At 54.5% G+C, this 23,142-nt stretch overlaps 1 protein-coding gene and 1 long non-coding RNA gene across 3 annotated transcripts; one reads left to right on the forward strand and one right to left on the reverse strand.

Annotated features, from left to right (window-relative positions):
• Positions 1–3,586: 3,586 nt before the first annotated feature.
• RPL38 (ribosomal protein L38) lies at positions 3,587–17,631 on the reverse strand. 2 transcript variants are annotated; one of them, XM_070560091.1, is made up of 6 exons: positions 17,436–17,631; positions 8,407–8,498; positions 8,163–8,199; positions 7,965–8,025; positions 4,986–5,108; positions 3,587–3,658 (listed from the first exon to the last, which is right to left on the reverse strand). In XM_070560091.1, exons 1-6 carry the CDS (start codon positions 17,523–17,525, stop codon positions 3,633–3,635), a joined length of 429 nt encoding a protein of 142 aa, XP_070416192.1. In that variant the 5' UTR covers positions 17,526–17,631; the 3' UTR covers positions 3,587–3,632. The 2 variants fall into 2 exon arrangements, with proteins under 2 accessions (XP_070416192.1, XP_008509694.1); XM_008511472.2 differs by lacking the exon at positions 17,436–17,631 and having other exon boundaries at positions 8,348–8,411.
• Positions 7,923–16,018, forward strand: LOC139073841 (uncharacterized). The gene is made up of 5 exons (XR_011522921.1): positions 7,923–8,489; positions 9,472–9,722; positions 12,738–12,828; positions 14,915–15,024; positions 15,210–16,018. It is a non-coding gene; the product is annotated as an uncharacterized lncRNA (long non-coding RNA).
• Positions 17,632–23,142: the final 5,511 nt, after the last annotated feature.

Raw genomic sequence — 23,142 nt, forward strand, 5'->3', positions numbered from 1 at the left:
AACACAACTACGCCTGTCTGCACGGGGTCCAGGGTCTAATAGACTAGGAGGGCAGCCTTTACCCCACCCTGAGGTTAACCACAGAGCCTGGAGGCGCTTTCACCAGGCAGGTGTGGCGTGTAAAGGGGGACCGAGGCCTGGGCAGGATGCTTCATGAGGAAGGACACCTGAGGTGAGAGATGAAGCATGATGAGGATTAACTCGGCTGTCCCAGGGGAGGACTTGGAGCAGAGGGACAGTACCTATGAGGCCCGGGACCCGGCAGGGGGTAGAGAGGAGACCAGCCAGTACAAACCCCGGAGTGAGGGGGTGACAAGGAGGAGGGAATGGAAATCCGCAGGGACAGGGCACAGATCTGGGGCTGTTTGCTGGCTGGGGGGCGAGAGGGAGCTCTGGGCGCTGGAAATGTGCTCTCTGACTGCAGTGGTGGTTATACAACTGTAGACGTTTGTCAAAATTCATAGTACTGTGAACCGAAAAGGATGAGTTTCCCTGTAAATTATACCTCAATAAGCCATACTTTAAAATAAACACCTTTACTAAAAAAAAAACAAACAATGAGAAAAGAGGCCGGCGAGGTAGCAAGGGCCAGATCATAAACCGCCTGGCTGGGAGGGGGTTTGGTCTTGGAAGCGGCCGCCACTGGTTGCCTGGTTGCTGAGAAAAATGGGCCTGCAGCAACTTCGTGGGGCCCTCAGTGGGTGCTGACAACCAGTTGGACACGCAGCCTGGAACCTCGCCGGCAGGCACTGCCTGGTGCGGTGCACACCGTCGTCCCCTCCCCTCCTCCAGGCCAGCAGCACAGAAGGCTACAGCCGCTGATCCTTGCCACCAGCCTCCCAGGCCACCCGGAAGTCAGGAGGACGTGGCATTCCTCTAGGGAGATTAGTCACAGCTGTGAACTCAGAGTGCTGTAGGAGGGGAGGGAGGGCGAGATACCAGAGACCCCAAGTGGGAGGGGTCTGCCTCCTGTGGAGTGGCATGGAGTCCTGCCCTGAGGATTGACCTTGAACCAGCTCCTTGCGGGAGCTTGAGCTGGGCCCAGAGAGGGAGCGGGTGGAGGAAGGAAGTCGGAACGCCAGCATCTTGAGGACACTAACTGCAGAAGCCCTCCCTCAGGGCTGTCACCGAAGCCACGTGGGTGCAGCTCAGGATACCCAAACCTGCCTGGCTAGTCTGCACCCAGCTGGACAGTGACCGTTCTAGCTGCTTCCCCGGAGGCCTGCTGACCTGGACAGGCGAGCCAGCGAAGCAAACAGCAGAAGAGAACTGAGGCCTCCCAAGGCCTCGTGATGGCACGCAGCTGCACGGCTCACCCGAGTGAGCGGACGAGCTGACCTCGGCAAGGCACGGCTGGCCCTGCCACCTGGGGGCTTAAAGACACACCTCTGCCTCAAACCAACTTGATCAGAATCTCAGGAGTCAGCCCCAGCTCCATGGTGAATTTTTACAAAGGGCCCCAAAGGACTCCAAGGCCTGGCCAGGGCTGGGAGGCGCGGATGAAAGGATGCCTTCTCTGGACACAGAGGCCAGACAACTGCTCGCAGGGCTTGTCTCCTAGGAGCTGGGGCTCTTCTCTGGACGATGTGCTGGGACAAAGGGAGCCCGAGAGAGGCAAACCCTCCCTCTTCCTGGGAAGCCTGAACCCTGAGGGCAGGGAAGACTGGAAGCCGCCCCATCGGGGTCTGTCAACCACTGAGCGCCCGTGCACTCCCCTGCCAGAGACAGCACCCACGCCTCTCATGATCGGATTCAAAAACTTCTTCACACCCTTAACACTTGCACAGAAGAAAGTCGGCCAACAAGCAGAGGCACTTAGCTTCTTGGGGGTGGATTTTATCGTGCGGGAGGTTTCCAGGTCTGCAGGGGCTGCTGCTCATTTGCTGTCCTCTAGCACCACCTTGTGGTCCATCCTGACATGACCCCACACTCACCTCCTCTCAAATTTGACAAGCGCCAGGATCGCTTCTAAACCCGTTAGCTCATTTTACCCTCACAATAACTGCTGAAATAGGTATTGCCACAACCAAATGGAAACTGAGGCAGAGTGCTGGGAAAGGCACTCAGCCGCCTAATGGGCCTCGGGGCTGGGACATGTCCTTGCCAAGAGCTAAGGAGCCCACACAGCCTGTGCCATGTCTGCCACGTGTGTGGGATTATCTTCCATTTCAGGCTCAACAGTTTTGTCTCTGCTGAAAACATGCGCATCATATGGCAGCTGACCAGGCACACTGCTATCCGTCCTCCGAGGGGAGGGCTAGGATGAGGGTCCTTGCACTGAGGCATGAGGCCTGTGAAGGCGAACAGCCCTGCTGCTGCGCAGGGGCACAGCCACTGGCCATGGGGACCGGCACCATCTGCTGAAGCTGATCTTGCTGTCCAAGCACTGTCCCATCCACGCCCGTTTTCTCCTTGGTGACTCCCATCCCATTTCAAGGTGAAAGGGGGCAGTTTGTCTGCCCCTGGGAATGCTAACTGGTGCACGCGCTCAACACACGGGTGTGGGAACTTCCAAAGATCATGCAAGTCAGCAAGCGGTAGAACCAAGATTTAATCTCCAAGGAGTTAGGCCTGGCTGGGACCTAACTACTACACGTCAGGATCCAGGCCTTTCTGCACCTGTTTGAGCAGCGTGGCCCACTTGCAACAACACCCTCACCGCCCCCCACCCTGTGAATGCATTTATCCCACTGCCCTCAGAGCCCAGGGTCAGAGCTCGGGCAGGAACCTTGGCTCCTCCCTTTAAATGCAATTGGATGTTAGACCGCTCTGTCAGTTCCAGGCTGTCTTTTCCTGGTTCAGGATGTCCCTTCCTTGAAACACTTGGCCCATTTTGCTAGATGAACACCTACTCATCTCTGCTCTCAGCTTACAGGTCCCTTCAGGGCCCCCTATCTGTACTGTCCTTTCATCTCACTGCACCCCATACTGTTCCTCAACTCCACTTCATCGTGAGTGGCACTAAGGAAACACAGAAAACTGAAGTTTTATTTTTGTGCCTGAGAACCCACAAGCGTCTTAGTCTGGAAAAAAACCAAAAAAATCTTGCCCCTACCCCTGCATCAAGGAACACTTCCACACAGCAGACATTCCAAGGACGGGATGGCTCAGCTTGCAGCCATTTCCAAAATGGCTCATCAACTCCTCTGTTTAACTACCATTTTCATTATCAGGGAACTCATATTACCCGAGACTTTTTGGTGAGGAAGATTGGCCCTGAGCTAACATCTGTGCCAATCTTCCACTATTTTGCATGTAAGATGCCACCACAGCTGGGCAGATGAGCAGTATGTAGGTCCATGCCCGGGAACTGAACCCTTGAACCCCGGGCCACGGGAGTATGTGAACATAACTACTCCGTGACAGGGCCGGCCCCAACCCGTTACTTTTAAATCTCATGGGCGCAGACTGGCTTATTTCCACAAGTATCTGGCTCTTCTAATTGCCCATTTCCATCTATTTATTTTCAAATAGACTAGATTAGGGATGCAAGGAGGTAGCAACCAGGACCCCCATCCTCTTCCCACCTGAAGCCATAACCAAGGAACACCTCCCTTCCCGTCCCCAAAGACAAAGGACACTGAAAAAGATTTTCTTTGGATTTTAATACAGTTCGAATCAGCGTGCCTTGTTCATTTCAGCTCCTTCACTGCCAAACCTAGAGGAAAAGATAGAGAAGTGAGTCACCCAGCAGAGACATTTTATTTGAGTTACTGTTGCACGTGTACATTTTGTACTTAAGCTAAAGAGGGCTCACAGAACTCAGAAAATAAGTGCACGAAGGAGGTTTTGCCTAAAACATGAAGTTAGTGTTTGATAATACCAACACTCGCGCTCTCAGCCTTAAAAGGACCCGCTCAGTCCTCAGAGCCAAGCAGCAGTGGCTGGCTGTTCAGTGTGAAGCAGCCTGCAGCACCCTCTGCTCTCCTCCGGCAGTTTCCCCACGGCTCTCAGCAGCTCTCCTGGGCCTCCGCCACCAAGACCGGCCCCTCTGCTTAAATAAGCTCACGGCCCATCGTATCGATGTGGATTAAGGCTGCCCCAGCTAGAGAAGCCCAAGGTGACCTGGCCTACATGCCAAACTATATGACCCAGTGGACTTTTTTATGGTATGAATTAGGACTGCCCCAGGGAGAGAAGCCCGGGGCATCCTCACCTGCATGCCGATCTATATGGCCAGATTCGTATCTAAAGTTATATGACCGCACAATAACCAGACCCCATCTGCACTGAAATCATTTAATGGCTTTTTACATCATCTTTTCTTTTCTCCAGTAAAAATAAGTCACGTACCCATGCCTTATAAAATTAGCCCTAACCCTCAACTCGGGGCAGCAGCAGGAGCTCTGACTGCCCATGGGTCCTGTCCCCATGCAGAGGCAGCAGCAGGAGCTCTGACTGCCCGTGGGTCCTGTCCCCACGCACCAGCTCTGCCTGCCCATGGGTCCTGTCCCCACGCACCAGCTCTGCCTGCCCATGGGTCCTGTCCCCATGCCAGCGGGGGCAGCAGCGGCAGCTGCAGCAGAAGCTCTGCCTGCCCATGGGTCCTGTCCCCATGCTATTCCACACTATTCTCTAAATAAAAGAGCACTACTGCCAGATCTTGAGAGTCTAAGAAATCTTTCTTTCGACTCCTCGGCTCACCGATCCCGCATCAGTATCTGATCAGTTTCCCAACCTGAACAGGGGGCCAGTGACACCTGTACCTGGTATCAGTGTAGGATTGTGGCGAGGATGAAAGGAGCCACAGAGTCAGGGTTAGCTGTTCCTATCCTGCAGATGGGAGGGAGGGAAGCCAATGTCCCCTGGCCAGGGAACTAGTGCTGCTACAGGATGGAGTCCCCGCGCCCCCGACAGCAAGAGCAGACACGTGGACACACCACAAAGAGGATCTTCCTAAAGCTGGCGATAACTCAAGAAACAAGACGGCGACACACGCACCTGCCATAGCTTTGGCCGCCCCCCGGGACTTCCAGCTCACTCACCTGGCGGCAGGGACTGCTTCAGTTTCTCTGCCTTCTCTTTGTCTGTGATGACCAAGGTATAAAGGTATCTGCTGCATCGAACTTTAAACTTCACATTATCCTTATTCTTCTTGATCTTGACAGCTATCAGAGACGAGAATTAGCAGTTAAATTGTAGCACAGAACACAGACTCACACAGTTCACCTGCTTCATACTTATGCAGAAAGTGGCACTTATGACTGCCACCACTGACAGCTGCGCTCGCTCCCCCTGTACTGCCCCGCTACGACCCCAGTATTTAAAAACAATGTCAGAAATCTAGATTTCCCCTCTTAATACTCAAGAGCCTAAAGCTTAATCTTAATTGGTTTGTTTATATTTAAAGATCTGGTACACTGCACACATCCCAGAACCCTGTGTCCATGCTTTTTTTTAACGGGCTGGAAGTAGTTCATAAAGTAAGCAGATGGATTGTCTGCTGGGATCCAGAACTTTCCACCACTCTACTTCTGGAAATCAATTCTCTGCGTAGGCGACGACATCCTGGGGCAATGGTAAAGCTCTTCCTTCAGGATCCCCCTACCACACACAGCGAGTGTGTGCTGAAGCTTTTCCTACAATTCGTGCAGAACCCATTTTCTGGGCTCTTTACTGCTGCCAAATTCTCTCTGAGGACCACAGCTCAGACACTACAGAGCCCCAGGTGTACGTAAAATTCACAGCGCAGAGTCTGGTCAGGTCCAAGCGCCAGTGCATTTCCCCGAGGCCCGCAGCTGCCCTGGCTGCTGGAAGACACCTGCCTCCCAGGAGTAGCGAAGCCATTTCACCCACCTGTCAAACCCCTTGTTCCAAATTCTTTAAACCAGCTCACAGACACTCCCAAGAACCAGTGGTTACAAGCGCAGGCAAGTGCCAACAGGAGTCAGGTGGCTGAGGGCTGACCACCAGCTCTAGAGCCTCAGCCCAAGCACCGGACACAGAGCATCAGCACCTTCCAGAAGCAGCACAAGGGAACCTGTACTCAGGACCCACGGCTCCAGCCCTGCCCACAGTGCTACAGGGAGAGGGCCTGGCCCAGGAAGCAGAAGCACTGTGCTCTGAGCCGGCCAAGGCCTCCGCTCATGCGTGAATAAACCCGGAAACCTGGACATTCATCAAACCCAACTATTTTGCTCTCTCAACATCCCTCTTAAGGCTACGTACACTGCACTGCCGCAGCAGCTGTCGGACGCCTGTCAACAAAGGTGAACAGTCCTAAGGTAAGACGTGTGGCTCTCTTAAAGAAAACGTTTATTCAACGTTGCCGTATGATGCAGCAATTGCACTTCTGGGTACTCACCCAAAGGAACTGAAAGCAGGGACAAGAAGAGAGACTTGCACATCACAGCAACATCACTCACAACAGGCAAAGGGTGGAAACCGCTCAAACGCCCACAATGGATGAACGGATAAACAAAATGTAGTATATACATACAAAGGATCATTCAGCCTTCAAAATGAAGGAAATTCTGACACATGCTACTACATGGACGCATTCGTTACGCTAAACGAAGTAAGCCACTCACAGCAGCACACAGACTGCATGACTTCACTTATCCGAGGTCCCCACAGCAGCCAAACTGACAGAAAGGAGAACAGCGGTAGGCAGGGGTTGGAGGAAGAGAATGGGGGGTTACTGCTTAATGCGAAGAGTTTGGTTTTGGAAGATGAGTTCTAGACGTGGAGGGTGGAGACGGCTGCACAACCCTGTAAATGCACTTAACATCAGCGAACTGCGCATCTACAAGGTTGATCCAAAAAACACCGAACGCCCTATTATACTCAGGGGACCACGACCCCAACCCTCACAGGCCACACTGTCTACAATCCAGCTCTGTAACAAAATTAAAATGCAAAGGAACCTGATGGATTTATCTGGTGTCATTTCTTCGGTGTGCTAGGGTATCTAACGGAGCATCTGATCTGACCCTGGCACCAATCGCGAGATACCACCACCCCTGTCGGACCGACAGAAGGAACTGGTGGCGTCGGGTTCAGCTTGTCAAGGACAGCTGGCTACTGGGAGAGCAGGGATTTGAACCAGGCAGCGACCCAAATTCCCAGATCTGAGCTGAAACTAACGTGATAATCACCTCTCTTTACAGCACCACAGCATACAAGACACAAGCAGGCAGTCGACAACCACTGGGCAGGGCAGACATGCCCACCAGACGCTACTTGTTGCCACATGTCGTCACCAGTTTACACTGTACCAGAGAACTGAAGGCTCCACACAGGTAAGGGGGACACAAATAAGACTCTCCCGTCCCCCTGGGAATCCACTAACAGGCTCTGCTGCGCCCCACTGTTTCATCCTATCACTGACTTAGGACGTTAGAGACGACCAGCGTCCCAGCCCACGCCCACACGTCGCCCAACAGGGCTCTCCTTCCACCAACTACCCGATTTTCTCCACGACAAACCCGTGAGAGAGAAAGCAAGCCATAAGGACTATCTGACGCAGCAGGAAAAGGACGACACAACGTATGAATTCAAGATCGACTCTGTGTAACGCACAAGCCCCCAAACCCCCTTGAGCTGCAACAAAGGGCTAACAGCAGGATCCCCTCCCACGCCTGGTGTGAAAACTGAGAACCTGCAGGCAGCTGTGGGCGACACGTTATCAACCCAAACCCAGCTGTTCTACATGTTTGTCGCATCGACTCCTTCCCCCCTCACTTACAAGCTAAGAAACAAACACACGTGGTACTCAGTATCTGCACGCGGCCCACGGGACACACGTCTACAAGACTGTTACCCAATACAGAGCACCTACGCACTCAACAAAGCGAAAACGAGGCAGGCCGATTTCTTGGGGGTTCGCGATCGGCTGGGGGAGGGGGAGCCAACACGTGAGCCGGCAGAAAGCGCGAGCGAGCCGCGGCTCGCGGACAGCCGGGCACGCGGAGCCCGAACGCACGGCCACCGCCACCCATCTGGCCCTCGGCGCCGGCACTTACACTTGGCATCCTTCCGCCGCGCCGTGAGCAAGAAGTCCTTGATCTCCTCGATTTTGCGAGGCTATAAGAAAAGACACGGGGAACGACCTGCAAACGTGCTTTATCTGGCGGTGGCCAGCGCACCCGCCCGGCCCGGAGACCCCCGCCCGGCCGCGCCCGCCCCTACCTACCCGGGAGGTCCCGGCGGCCCAGACTCACCATGACTATGAGGGGCGCGGGGCGGCGCGGCCGGCACCTGAGGGAAGACAAGCGTTGGCGTCAACACAGCGCGGGGCCCCGCAGCGACCCCGCTGCCCCTCCCCGCGGCCCGGAATGCCGGCCCCATAGCACTCCATCCTCCTCTCCCGCACCGTCGACCCAGGCCCGGGGTACCCAAGTCTCACCCTGCCGTGGATTACCCCGGATTACCCCCTAGTTCCCGAGTACCGCCCAAGACACTTACAGCAAGCGGCAAGAAGGGAAGAGAACGGAAAAGGACGAGACTTCCGTTTCCGGGCAGTTAAACCGACCCCCAGAGGAAACTGGGTACGGTGTCTGCAAAGGGTCAAGAGTTATTAGGCGTTCGCCCTACCCATGGCAGCATCTCTGCCCCCTTCTGGCCTAGATTAGTAGTGCAGCTTCAGAATGCAATGGACTGCCACCTTCTCCACACCCTCTCTTCTCCCCGCGCCCCCCCCCACCCCAGGCCCCATCTTGGCTTTGCTAGATTTTATTTCAGATCCAGTTTGAAGACCTAAAACTTATTATCTATGCCTTCATTAGACCTGTGCACTGGGCATCTACACAGATTTTCTCATTTAAATGAAGTGTTCTTCTTAAGTACATTTTGAAACCTCTTTCCAAGGGTTTCCCACATTTCCTTCTGGTCTCCCCTTCCACGGACATCTAATCTGTCCCGCGCAGGGCCCATTTGCTCTCCCCTTCTCATTTTATGGAGCTTTTCCCCTTGCTGCTTCCAATTCCTTAACAACTGGGGCACAATACAAACGAGTTGATACTTGCAATAGCTGACGTTGGTGGAGCACTTACTTGGGGTAGCCCCCGTGCTAAAAATTGGACTCACGGCGCTGTGAGCCTCAGGCGCGCCTGGAGAGGAGGCTCTTGTTACCCCAGCCTTACCCTCCGGGGAGTGAAGGCTCGTCAGAGCTGGGAGAGGTGGACTCAGGATTCGAACCCACGCCGGTTGGATGCCTGACCCCAGGCTTCTGACTGAATCTTAACCTAAGACGGGCTGGCCGCTCCGGGAGGGCAGCATTTCCCTTGCCCCTTGGTTCGTCCCAGCCTCCATCCCACACGGGATAGGATTTTCTTGGCACACACCCTCAGCCCTCCTATAATATCTCCTCAGGCAGGCTCCGGGAAACCTGAGGATATCGATTTTATGTTTATCTTCCACTTTAATTTTATTTTTAACCTCTCTACAAATGTCTACATTTTGTGATATTTGTTTCCCTCAAATTTAATAACCGCACCACCGAATGTAATTGCCTCTTGCTTATCGTTACAGAACAGGCCACCTGGAGAGAAAGCCCGTCACGTGAACTTTACTTTGAACCAGCTCTTCTCCCTCTGGTTCAATGAGGCCGGGTTGAGCATCTTCCTTGGGGCGCTGGGGATACAGGAAGAGCAACCAACAGTCCTTCCCCCAGGAGATCACACAATCCTCTAATTGTGCTAGAGAGCCTTTGAAAAGAAGCCAAACTATGTTTTCTGCAACTACAGATGCATCTGGGCATTAACAGTGGGAAAAGTTAATTGGTAGGAGCTTAATTTTAAATTGTCTGAAGGTCAGGGTCCAGTCTCAGAATCACAGGTGCCTCAGCCCTGACCTGAGAAGGACATTCCTGAATTCCTCACCTGACTTTGCCAGCCCTCCTCCATCTCAGGCAGATGTCTTTCTCATCTTTTCTGCACTGCTGCTCCACCACAAGCAAGCGCCCTTTCAGCCCAACCAACTGGCCTCTTAATGTGCTGAGCACTTCTTGACTCCGGGCATTTGCCTGTGCTGTCCCCTCTAAGACTAAGTCCTGCTCTTTCTTTGGAGCTCAGCTTCCACTTCTCCTTCAGGCAGGACCTTATACCTCTGACTCCTGTCACTCGTCACTCCTGTGGCAGTTACTTGCACACACCTGTTGATAGATTGTGTGGCAGGGTTAAACTTTTCTTACATTTGTACTGCCTTTTCTTTGAAGGCAATAACAGGGTTCCACATTCTGTTGATAATTCTCGAAAGGCAGTGCTCATATATATATAACAGGTGCTCAATGTGGACATCGTAGGATTCCCAAGCTGGATGCAGCATCTGAGATCACTCACTGTATGAAGGGTGGATGGATTGATGGATGGATGGATAGATGAATGAATGAAGGAGTGGAGAGAGGATGGATGGATAGAGGAAGGAATGGAGAGATGAGAGAGGAAGAGATGGAGAGATGGAGGAGGCAGGGAGGGAGAGATGAAGGGATGGAAGGATGACGGGAGGAGGAGGTGGAGAGAGGGATGGATGGATGGAGGAAGGGATGGGTGGAGGAAAGGGCGGAGAGATGGAGGAAAAGATGGATGAGGAAGGGATGGAGGGATGGATGGAGAGATAGATGGAAGGATGGATGGAGGAAGGGATGGAGAGATAGAAGGAGGGATGGCGGAATTCATTTGAACAAAGCAGTCCCTAGCATATAGTAGGTCCACAAAAATATTTGTTGAGTGAATGCCTGGTGCTTCTCCGCACAGAAGGACCTACAGGACAGGGACAGGAAGCAGAGGGAGGGGCTGCACCTCCCTTTTGGCAGCGAGCCCAGACAGACAGATGTTCACTCTCTTGAATTGTATAACAAGGGAGCACAGATGTGTAGTAACAAAACACAATGACCAATTTGTTCAAGTACCAAAGGTTTTGTCTAGCTCCCCAAAGGGGACGAATAGCAAAATAAAAGGCAGTTACTGAGAGGTGGAGCAAGGAGCCAGGATAGGATGCGTCCCATGCTGCATGGAAGATGAGCCCCAAACGTCATGGTGTGGCAGGGACTGTTGGAAATGAGGGGCCAAAGCGCTGGCCTTGAGTGAAACAGCCTCTGAGAGTGGAGCCCAGGATGCTGCATTTGACGGAAGCTTCCCTGGGGAAGCTGATGCACACGCAAGATGGAAAACTCCAAAAGGGGCCCAGTGTGGACCCTGTTGGAGACGAAGGCCCTGGACTTGAAAGAAGGGCATACGGGGTCTGGTTTGCCTGTTACAGGTCATGCTAGCTGTGAAGCGTGGAGGATGGGTTGGAATGTCCGAGACTGGTGGCTGTGGGACGGTGAGGGCTACTGTCATTGTCCAGGGGCCAGGGAGAAGGGTCTCAACTGGGGCGGCAGCAGTGTGGTCAGAGAGCTGGAGACGGACAGCGGGTGTGGCTAGAGCTGTGGGAAGCATCCAGTCCTCCCCGCTTCCCTTCTGTCAACCTGCTGGGCTCAGGGCTGCCTGGCAGGCTCCATGGCAGGTGAGGCACACAGCCTCGGCCACCCCAAGCAGGCCCTGCCCCGGGCACCCCTGAAGGCTAACCTGATGAGGTTTCTCTTCAGCTTTCAGGGCACGTTGGAAGCGGGACCAGGACTGGCCAAATAACTAGCACCTAACCTCACAGTGGGCAGAGGAACAGAAAGATAGATGGCATGGTCCAAAGGGGCCGGGAAGACCTCCCCAGCCCCCAAGTCTTTTCTCTTCCAGTTCCTCCCATTTATTCAATTGATGTTTAATGAACTCCTACTGTGTGCCAGGCCCTGGGAATAACCAGAGTGTAGGTCCTGCTCAGAAGGAGCTCAGAGGCTGCTGCCATCCCGACAAGAAGACGTGGACTGTGCCCAGAGTGGGGACACTGTAACTCCACCCGAGGGAGAAGGCGTCACAGGGGGTGTGTCCGGTCAGCTCAGCCGCCAGAACAAAATACTGCGGCCGGGGCATTTAGACAGCAGGCTTTTCTTAGTCACGGTTCTGGGGGCTGGAAGTCCAAGATCAAGGTGCTGGCAGACTGGGTTCCGAAGGCTCTCTTCCCAGCTTGCAGGTGGCAGCCTTATCCCCCGTGTCCTCACAAGGCAGAGAGAGAGAGCCCTGGTTTCCCTCTTCTTATAATGAGGCTAATCCCACCCTGGGGGCCCCACCTTCATGGCTTTGTCTACACTCAATGACTTCCTCAAGGCCCCACCTCCAAATACCATCGCATTGGGGGTTAGGGCTTCAACATGACAAATAAAAATGGCAAGTAATAGGATATATTGGAATATATGAGGAAGCCATTTGGTGTAAACCTAATTCGGCCTGACCTTGTCTTTCCAAAAGGGCCTGACCGCAGCCGTTGACCATGCATTGTATATCTGCTTTAGAGATTCCCTATGGCAAGAACAAAGGCCCTTGAGATAAAGGTGCAACTTCCCTCCCCCTCCCAACGTTAGAGTCTCCTTAAGGATTAAGCATCTTTCCTTAGGCTAGGAACTGATTGCTGCGCTCACCTGTGACCGCCCAGCTCGAGACAATAGACTTGCCTCCTGCTACGCCCACCAAGAGAGCAGACCCACTACCTGCTGTGTCCATCAAGCGCTGTGCTGACAGGGCAATCTTGTGACTATTGTGGGAGGGACATTTGAATCATATGTGAAACACCCTCTTTGAGGGTATATAACCGCCCTATGTACCCCCACTTCTTTGGAGTGCTCTGTTCCTTTGTGGAAAGACTCTCCTGGGTTATAATCCTAACATTTAAGCTCAGAATAAACTCACCCAAATTTTCATTTATAGATTGGCTATGGATTATTTTCGTCGACAAACATATGGATTTTGGAGGGACACAAACGGTCAGTCCACAACGAGGAGAGCTCAGCCTTGAGGGGTGAGTAGGAGTTCACCAGGAGAAGTGGTGGGGGAGGGGCTCCTAAGCAGAAGGAGGAGGGAACTGAACCTGCTCAGGGTCTGGAGAGCACAGGGCGTTCCTGGAAATAGGAGTTCAATGGGGCCAGAGCAGAAACAAGCAGGGTCTGGGGGTGGGGGTGTGGGAGAAGAGGCTGGAAGGGGGCATGGGAGGTGTCTGAGGCCCTCGGGTATTCCTATTCCAGCCTTACCTACGCCCTTGGGGAGCCAAACATGCCCTCACCTCTCACAGGGCCCAGGAGCCCTTTCAACCCTGCGGGAAATCTGTAAGCTGGACCCACTCGTTGGGGGATGTGGTCAAGAGACCAGCAGTCAAAGGCTGGTGGGGTTTGGTGTTTCGTCCAACCCAGGTCCCGAGCACTGAGGGCTGTGCCAGGGGGTATGACGGTGAGTGAGCTCCCCGCAGCCCTCCTGGGGTTCCAGTGGGGGATGCCATGGTTTCTATGAGAGCCAGGAGGCAGGGGGAGAGGAGCAGCATCCCAAACTGCCCATCCCGCTTTCCGTGGCTCTGCAGGGCTGCCCCGCACCCTGGGCTTGCCCCCGTGGGCATCATCGTGCGACAGCTGGGGGCTGCTTCCAGTCTCGCCCCCTTCACTCATTAGTTTCTAAAGCGAGGAGTGTGTGGGGGTTATACTCCCTCTTTCTCCTCCCTCGGGGCTTTTGCGAAGCCTAAAAGGGGATAATTAGAAAAGTCAAAGTCAGTGACATCCTGACTTCCTCCAGAAGGTCTGGAAACACTCCCTGCCCTGTGTACTGTCGCCCAGTGGCCACACGGGGGCGCCGAGGCTGTGCCTGGAGATGGAGGGTGGAGGAACCAGCCGGTTTCTAAAGCCTTGAATCCTAAAATCTCAGGCCGAGACCACTATATAAATTAGAAGTAATATTTGAATGCTATTTCCTACCTGACGGGGTGCTTTCACATCTACCATCTCATATTGTCTCCGAGAGGCCCCCACGAGGCCCCTGCCCTTGGCTGCCGGCAGGGCTGGCCTTTAAACCGTCTCAGAGGGGAGCTGTTAACTGAATCTTAGAGGTTTTCGGCAGGGACAGTGTGGAGTCCCTCTGGCTGGACTTGGTTACCGAGGAGAAGGATGGGAGGGAGGAAGGAGGTGGGGTGCAGGCGTTGGGGCTGGCGTTTTTTGGGAGGAGCCCAAGATGGCTAAAGGCAGGCAGGTTACTCCCCCTTTCCCAGCCCCAGAGTCCGAGAGAACCTCAGCTGTCCCTGAGGGGCACAGGGGTTTAACGCTCTCACAGCCGCTGTGCTACAAGCCCCAAAGCACCACTGGTGGGACCAGAGCGGCATTTCTCAAACTCGTCATTGCTGACCGTTGGGACCAGATCATTCTCTGCTGGGGCGGGGGGTGGGGGGGTTGGTATTGTGAACATTGTAGGATGTTAGAACTCCCTGGCCTCTACCCACCAGATGCCAGACCCTTGCAACTATGACAACACATCTCCAGACATTGCCAATTGTTCCCCGGGGGGCAAGGTTGCTCCTTGTTGAGAACCAGTGGACTAGAAGGACAAAACCAAGACAACGTTCTTTATACAATGGTGTCTGTTCTGTGCCTGTGGCCAGGTTACTCCTGGGCCCAGGCCACCATCTCTGCACGTTGTGCCCATTTTCACATTCAGCCCAGCCCTTTCTCTGGGATGCCCAAAGGTCAGCATTCCCTTCTGCTGCCTCTGCTTGGTCCCTGGCCGGCTGGCAAGGTGGGCTGTGGGCAGGCAGGCAGCAGGAGCACATGGCAGCCACATGGGCCAGAAGCCCTGAGCCTTGGGAACAGTGTGCTTCTCCGCGGGAGGACCTTTCCCAGCAGGAGGCCTTGCGAAGGGGTGAGGGGGGGGGCGGGAGGAGTGGGGGTGGGAGAAAGTGCCCACTGTTAAGGGGCCTGTAAGACAGCCAGTGCGCACCCGCCCAGACAGCTCAGGGACTGATGAAATGGGTTCCGTCTGTCTTTAGAGAGCTCCTTCTGTTGGCCAGGCACCGTCCTAGGGGCCTTCTCTGTCACGCAACATCCTTTCAACACACTTTTATGTCGCTCCAGCTTTGGACCAGGCCCTGGGCAGGTGGTGAAGACACAGAAATAGCATCCTGTCCTGTCTCTGTCCCCATCTCAAGGAACTCACAGACTAGAGGGGAGGCAGGGATAAGGCGGTAAGTGCTTCTCACTGTGGGACCGGATGGGGGCCATGGGACTGTTTAGGCTGGGGATGGGATGAGTCCGGGGAAATCCTCCAGGAGGAAGTAACAAAGATGCTGATTCACAGCAGAGAGAGCCCACCCAACACACTCAGAGCCAATGCTAATGTGTGAAAACCCTCACAGCAGATATGTTCCAGGGCGACTGGAATAAAGCTGCAATCAGACTGAGTGGCATCAATCCAGGAGGTCTTCCTGGAGGAGGCATTGTGATCGGGAGGGAAGAAAACCGTTCCTGGAGACAGGTAGTCTTGGATTCAAATCCAGCATCTGGCTGGGAGATTTTGAATGAGTCTCCTGGCACCTCAGCCTCAGTCTCTGTCGAGGAGGGTTATGAATCCCTCCTTCCAAGGCTTCCAGGCCACGGTGCCAAGTGCGCATAGCCTGCACAGCTGTCTGCAGCTGCCCTGCCTTGCTTATGAGAAACCAGAAGACACGAGGAACAGAAAGCCCTTAGCCCCAAAGCTGGCTCTGTGACTGTTGATTGAATGTGAGTCCAAGGCAAGAGTTGCCAACGGATTTGGAGAACTGTAACCGGGAGAGGGCCCTCCCTCCCCCAGACCTGGGACAGCCGCCTGGTCTTCTTCAGTAGGGGGCGGTCAGGGTTGACACGTGACACCTCCTCAACTCCCCTGCCTCCACCGGCCCCTTCCGCTCCGGGAACTGCTCCCATGACGTCCAGCCTGCTACCGCAAAAAGGATAGACCAGACGACGGCCACTGGCAGGGAGGAAAATAATCCCGGGCCAGAGGAGAATCCATCTTGAACGGAAGGGACAAGCACCCTCTCATATATCAACATGTGCCAGGGTGAGGGGACATCAGAGTGAGAAGGAAAAGGGCACAGTCCCTTCAAGTAAGGGCCAGGGGGCCAGCCTCTCGGCTTGTATATATCGTGCATTATGCAGTGGGAGAGAGAAAATCAATAGAGCTGTCAGCAGTTTAATGCATGCAGTGTTGCAGACGTCCCCATCTCCGGGTGCTCCAGACGGATGCCTCAAATTAAAAACCAGGGGAGGGGGAGAGGGGCTGAAGGAGGTGTGAGATAAACACCCTGACAGACCAGAGGGGAAGAAGGGACACGACTGAGGACCTGGGAAAATTAAAGTCCATAAATCATGCGGCTCGGAGAGCATCCCGGGGTGAATGACAGGAGACCCTTACTGTCAGCAGTGGTGTCCCAGGTCTTGGCAGTCCCGGAGGAAGGGGAGAGTGTGGGTGTTAAGTGTTAATGCCGCATGGGAGTGAGGGGGTAGGGTTGGAAGCAGCAGGGTGAGATGAATGCCAACCTCATAAGCTGGAGTGTGGGTGGAGGTCCTTTGGGTTGGGGCCGCTGGTGGGTTGCAGGACCTCCACTGGAGGCAGAACTTGCTCCCTACCAACTTCTCCCTCCCACTAAGTCTGGTCTCCACCGGCTCAACCCATGGGCTCCCAGCCTGTGCTGAGATTCTGCCAGCTGAGCCCCGCCCATGTCTCCTCTCTGTCCCTGTCTGTCTGACAGCACCCGTTTCTCTAGATCTCCCTGTCTGTGTGAGTCCATCTTGCCCACTGGGTGCCTCATCCTCAGAGCTGGGAGCCTTCTGCCCCCTCACAGTGAGCGCTTCTCTTCACTGGCCCTGTGTGTGTGTGGGGTGGGGGGGGGGGGCTGCCCCGGCCCCTCCTCTGAGCCCCTGGATGGTGACCCCTGTAGGGGAGTCTGAGTGGTCCACGTGCCCTTCCCAGAGCTGGCCAGCTGGTGTGGAGACTCTGGGAAGGACTCTGGGTGCACTCAGGGCCCCCAACCCTTCCCAGAAGGCAGCCATCATCCTCCCCACCCCGCAGCCACCACCCCAGGACCCTCTTGCTCAGGGCGGGCCAAGAGAGAAAAAAACCAGGCCAGGCCACGCTGGGGTATCGAGGGCCAGACAGTGCTGGTTCCAGGAGAGAGCCACTTCCTGCCAACACCGTCCCCCACCGCCTCAGAAAGCTTCCAGGTCCTGACAGGAAACAGGTGCAGCAAGACTGGGAGACTGGAGGATAATTTGAATAAAGGAACTGCCACTGGGCCTGAGGGTGGGCGGGGGCGTCACCTGACCCGACGGCTGGGCAGTGTGGGGGAGGGGCTGCTTGACTGATGGGGGGCTGGGACCTTCAGCCAAGGTCTTGCTCTGCCAGCGGCCACCTCTCCCTCCCTCCCTCACTTTCTCTCTCTGATCTCCTGCGGGGCATCTTTAGGGCAGTATGGCTGAACCCCACAGGTTCGCTGCCGTCACCCTGGGGGCAAGGAGCAGGGTGGAGGCACGGACCTGGAGGGACAATGGAAGACGTCCCGTCCACCCGCTCCTCCACGTAGAGGGTCTACCTCCACCCTGGGGGTGGCCTTATGACCTCATGTGGCCGTGACAATGTCTCCTTCGTGGTCTCAAGTCTGAGAAGTCCCGCCGGGCTCACTCGACTCCCTTCCGTTCCGTCCATCATCCAAGCGGCCCCCACACTCCCTCATCCCCCGAACCCAGGCCTCGTCTTCAGTCTTAGGTGCCTGTCAACAGGCGCACGCGCGCTCTGGCCGGCGCGTCCACGGTGCGCGCGCACAGCCACGCGGGCCGTGTTTCCAGAGCAACAGGTAGGCCCGAGGTTGCTTCGTCGTGTTACATCGCCCAGGACAAGTTCTACCAATTAAACTAGTGACCCTGTTTCCAAAAGCAATTACCGGGGTCCTGCAATAGCTCCCAAGGTGAGGAGATTAAAGAGAGCGCTCAAGGCTGCCAAACGAGGCTGGAAGCAGGGGCCGGAGCGGGGTCTGCGGGCCGCACCGCGCGCATGCGCGCGTGCACCTGGCTCTGAGCACGTGCACACTTAGAGAGAGAGGGAGGGAGTCGTGTGGAGGAAGCCCGAGCTGGGGGAGGGAGACGGCCCGGGGTCGCAGCCGTGGACGCCGGCAGCCGCATAGTGAGGGCGAGAAGTGGGTTCTTTCTGTTTCTTTCTCTGGTGTGTGCGAGCAGGGAAAATCAATTCGTACGAATGCAGACTCCATCCCAGGGGACAGGGAGGCGGCGTGCCTCTTTGTAAGCAAGGAGGAGCGAATCGGCAGGGGTCTCCGTGGTGGGAAAACTTTGCCACCGCCTCCTCCCCAGAGGCTCACCGCGGCCGCCCCGCTCCCGTGTCGCAGGAATCCAGCGTCCTTGGAGGAGGAAGGATGGAGGCAGACGTGGCCGGGCCAGCCTCCTGCCTGGCTGAGCATTGGGGAAGGGGGGTTTCCACAGGCGCACGGCTGCTCCCCACAGTCTGCACCTCCAAGTGATGGCTCTGCTCGCGCCCCCCACCTGCTCTCTGGGGCACCTGCTGAGGTGACACGGGTTGTTCCCTTCGCTCTGTCATCCTTCCCCTTAGATGTAGCCTGTGGCTTCCGGAAAGAGTCAGCCTCAGGGGCTGAGGGGCAGGGGCTAGAAGGTGGGTGGAGGTGGAGGGGCGGGCTGGACGCTGGCTGGGTCAAGGCCCTGCTCCTGTCCACTTCCTGCTTCCCTTCCTGTTGGGAGTTCTGCTCCAGCCGGTGCCTGACAGGCTGACCTGCTATTGATGGAACAGGACAGACGTAGCAGGTGGGGGAAGGGGGGGCTTGTTAATTACAGCAGGCAAGCCTTCAGCCAGGCCCCCTGGGAGGGCCGGGCAGGAGTGGCTGCAGTGGGTGGTCAGCGGTGCCCTAACCTCGGATTTAACCCTTCAAGGGGCCTGGGTAGGATTGGAAGAATGTCACTGTGTGTGGCTGACTGGAGTCGCACCAGACCTGGAGAGGAAGGCTGATGGGAGAGCCCTGAGGGACGCTGTTCTGTGGGTTCAGGATAGAATGGGGACAAAAGTTATTGTGTCGACTACCTTCCATGTGTCGGGTGCCACACCGGCTGCTCCATGAAGATCATCTTCTGTAATCCTCACACCAGCCCTAAACCTGGCAAGATTACAACCCGGATTTTACAGAAGAAGCTCCAGAAGCGCAGAGAGGTTAAGGGACATGCTCAAGGTCACACAGCTAGTAACTAGAGGAAAAGGATGCCTCATTACTTGGGCATGGAGTGTTTCCTTGCTGAATTCCTCCAAGCCTTTCGCCTCCCTCTCCAGGGGTCAGCTAGGTCACAAAAGTTGCTGAGAGAAAGACCACAACTGTGAGGTGATTCATTTAATTTACAAATATTTATTAAGCACCTCCTCTGTGCTACAACTGGGGATCTAGAGACGCATAAACATGTTTTCTGACCTCATGGGCCTTGCCTTCCAGCCTGGGAGATGGGCCAGCTCTGCCTGCCATCCTTCTCAGAGCCAGCCCCAGGGCTCCTGCAGAGGAGGCAGTGGGTGTGTGACCCCCCCACCCCATGACCATTGGACCCCACCCTGTGACCATGTGACCCCACTCCATGGCCACGTGACCCCATCCCATGACTGCGTGACCCCGCCTCATGGTCTCAGATGATTGGACTAAGCTGGGACAATCCTGGGTTTGGGATGGGAATTTAGAGACTCTGGTCTGTGGCTGATTGTTCTGGGATTTCATGCAAACTAGGGGGCAAGGGCGCTTCTCTGGCGGAAGCCACCATGGGGATGTGTAAGCAGAAGTCAGAGACCAGGTGGCTGCTGAGAAAGAGCAGCTGTTGCACAACTCCTATGCCTCTGAGAGCAGCTGAGCTTCCTGCCCCTGGGGACTGTGAGGTCCCCCCCACCACACACACATATTTCTCCTTTCTCCTGTAGCTGGTTTGAATTGGTTTCCATTTTTTGGAAACTGAATGGTCCGTAAGGTAGAAGTCTTGGTTGAGGCTGTGGGGGAAGAAGAAATACTCCTCTAGCCTCTGGGTCCTTCTGGCTTGTCTAGGAATTAAATTGACGTGAGACAGAATAACAGGAGAAAATCAAACAAGTTTAAGAACATGGATACAGGGGAGAAACCCAGGAAAGCTGAGCAACTCACCAAAACGGCTGAAGCCGCCGGCTTAAATACCATCTTCAGCTAAGGACAAAGGCGGATGTCGGGAGTAGTGGTTTGGGGCTTCAAAGGGGAGGAGGTAATTCACATGGAGATGGAAAAGCAAGTGTTTGGTAAACAAGTGTTTGCCGCACCTTGCAGAGACAATGGGACTTGATCAAATGGGCCTTGCTGGGTTCCTCCCTGTGTACCACACCTTGTTCATATTATACTATAGTTAACTGTGGTGATAGCTCCTTCCTGGAATGGGCCTTCTGTCTTAAATTCTGTTAGGCAGTTCGGGGGAAGGTCAAAGTTTCTTCCTGAGTCTTTTGTTCCTAAAAATAATCAAGCCAAAAAGACACATTTTGGGGTGGCAATTTCTGCTCCCCTGCCAGGCACACAAGCCCTGCAGAGCAGGAGCCCGGGGCAGGGGACTGCCCTCCCTCCGGGGGCCTCAACCAATGCCTGGGCTTCCAGCCGGCTGAGGAGAGAGACAGAGGAGACAATCTGTGGAGCCAGAGGAGAACCTGCCAGAGGCATCAGCCCAGACAGGGATGGGGACATATGCAAGTGTGTGACATGCTCAGGGACCTTCAGATGGGGGAGTGCTGGCAAATGTTTAAAATCTGGCTTTCTGACCAAAAAAAAGATAATTTGTAGCATTTGCCGATTCCTGAGGTAGAAATACTCCCACTATAGCCGATTTCAAGCTTGCTGATGTGATGTCAACTTTTGAACATGTAACAAGCAGCTCTCACAAGCTGGTAGGAGCCAGTTCCAGCAGGCCACACAGGAGGTCATCAGGTTATTCCCTCACTGCAGGGCCATGTGGGGAGGAAAGGAGAGGAGGCTGGAGAGGGGGGCTGAGACGTGATGGGGAAGGGTTTTGAATGTCACTTCAGGAGTGTGAGCTTCAGTGTGAAGTGGCAGAAGCCCAGGCCCTGATTGAGCAACTTCGGGTGTGTGTGAATCAGCAGCTGTACGCTGTCTGTTGTCCACTGTGGCCTGGCTTTCCCTTAAGCCGGTCCCCTGAATAACCCCTGGGGGTCTGTTTGGGCCTGGTGTTAGACCTGGTGAGGGGTGCACAGAGTGTGAGGTGCATTATTTCCTAAGAAAGAGGGAGAAGAGTTCTAACTCACCCCCAGCCAGCTGCACCTTGGGGCCATCCCTCATCTTAATGAGCCCATCCAAAGCTCGTTTGCTAATGAGGAATTTAATGGTCATAGACTGACAAGCGAGACCGAGAGGGGAGACAGGAAGGTCGTTATGAAAATGAAGTGTGTGGCTAAGTGCCATGCCGCTGCCATCCCACCTGCCTGCCCAAGGTGCCAGCCCAGAGGAGGTGAGGTGGGAAGCGGGGACCTCCAAACGGGGCTCCTGGCTGGGCCTGTGGGTCAGCACCACGGACAGGGGCAGCTTTGTTGTGCACTACCTCATCTGAAATGCCCTTTATGCTGCTTTCGCTCCCTGATCCAGTTTGTTTTTCCAATACTCTGATGGGACGTCCCCTCCACTTGGAAACCTCACATGCAGCCCCAGATGGGTTAGGGCCCACGGTGTCTGCACAGCAACCTTTGCACATTCTCGTAGGACCCATGTCAGGGGCTAGAATGCTACGTTTCCTGGGCTATTTTCCCCACCAGTTTGTAAGCACCTTGCCGGCGGGCTCTGTATTGTCCTCTCCACATCCTGAATGCTGACCACATGCCCAGCACTGTGCAAGGCATAGGGAGAGGATTTTTTGAGAAATGAATGCATGAATGAACCAGTTAGTAAATGAGTAGATAGAGGAGCGAGGGAAAGAATGCATGAATACCGTGTTTGATGAAACAATCAAGCCAGGTTATTGAAAGAGTGGGTAAGGGTTTGGGCACAAAAGAAATATTCTATCCCTTAGGTTGCATACACAAGACAGAGAGGGAAGTTAGAACAGAGATTTCCAGAAATCTCCACATCCACTCCCCCATTTTTCCACAGATAGAGAGCTATCCAGAATAAAAACTACACATTCCAGCATTCCTTGTAGCTATTTGTGGCCATGTGACTAACTTATAGCCAATAAGATATAAGGAGAAGTGGTGTAAAAGGAGGGAGCATGCCCTTCTCCTTCCCTTCCTCCTTCCTGTTGGCTGAACTATAGGGGTGATGGCTGGAGCTGGAGCAGCCATCTTAGACTTGGCAGCCGGCCAGCTTGGAGTAACACGGTGGAAGAAGGGAGAGTCTTTTGAGGACTGTGCAGAACAGAGCTTCTAGCCCAGCCCTGGGCTGCTAACATCCAGACTGCAATGGGAGAGAGAAATTAACCTGTAACATATTTTCCTGATATTTTAGGTTTCATTGCTTAGCTGAACCTAACCCTAAGTAATAAGCAGCATCATGAAAGAGAGACTCAAACATAAGAATAAAGGGCAAATCAAGTGATACAAACTATGGAAGTGAACATTGAGCAGGGTTGCCTGAGGTTAGCTGAGGGTGACAGGTCTTGAAGGAGGGAGGAGGCACAGGAGGAGTATGCTAGGGTAATTTTTAGAATGGCAGCTGGGCTCCTGAATCTTGGGCTCTTCTCCTCATCTGGCCTAGAGGAGCTGCTTGCATCTTGCCCTGTGCTCAGCATCCTGGGAAGACAGAAGGTATCTGGTCAAGGCTGCTGGGTCAGGGCAGCCGGGAAGCCTTGCTGGGGCTTTGGACATAGAGAAGATGGGAGACCAGTGAGCGCAGACCTGGTCTGGAGAAGGAGCACTGGACAGGGAGTCAGGTTGTGTTAGATATCTGGCTGTTTTCTCCACTTCTTCTCCCACGTGGGGAGGCTGTCAGCCCTCATGGTGGTCACCGTGTTGTTTGATGGGGCAGTCCATCAGGCAGGGGCTGGGGAGGCCCGCAGATGTGAGGCTGGCTCAGGAAGGGACATCTTCCCATGGCCTCGCTCTGTGAATTTGGGGAGGAGAGCTTAGAGAGTGGGCTCTGATGGAGGATGTGGTGGGCAGAATTCTAAAATGACTTCCATTGACCCACACCTTTGCATAATCCTCTTCCCTTGAGTGTCGGCGGGACCTGTAATTTGCTTCTAACCGATAGAATATAGCAAAAGAGAAAGGATTTTAAAGATGTAATTAAGGTCCCTAAACAGTTAATTTAAAA

The sequence above is a fragment of the Equus przewalskii genome, chromosome 10 (genome assembly GCF_037783145.1).
Source record: "Equus przewalskii isolate Varuska chromosome 10, EquPr2, whole genome shotgun sequence".
In the NCBI taxonomy this organism is placed as follows: Eukaryota; Metazoa; Chordata; class Mammalia; order Perissodactyla; family Equidae; genus Equus; species Equus przewalskii.

Bases quoted from the DNA above. Each gene is read 5' to 3' on its own strand.
- RPL38 (XM_070560091.1), bottom strand. From the start codon at position 17,525: ATGATGGACGGAACGGAAGGGAGTCGAGTGAGCCCGGCGGGACTTCTC. The intron at 8,026-8,162 runs GTGAGTCTGGGC...CTTTTCTTATAG, and splicing joins CCGCGCCCCTCATAGTCATG to CCTCGCAAAATCGAGGAGAT. The intron at 3,659-4,985 runs GTGAGTGAGCTG...CTTTTCCTCTAG, and splicing joins GAAGCAGTCCCTGCCGCCAG to GTTTGGCAGTGAAGGAGCTG.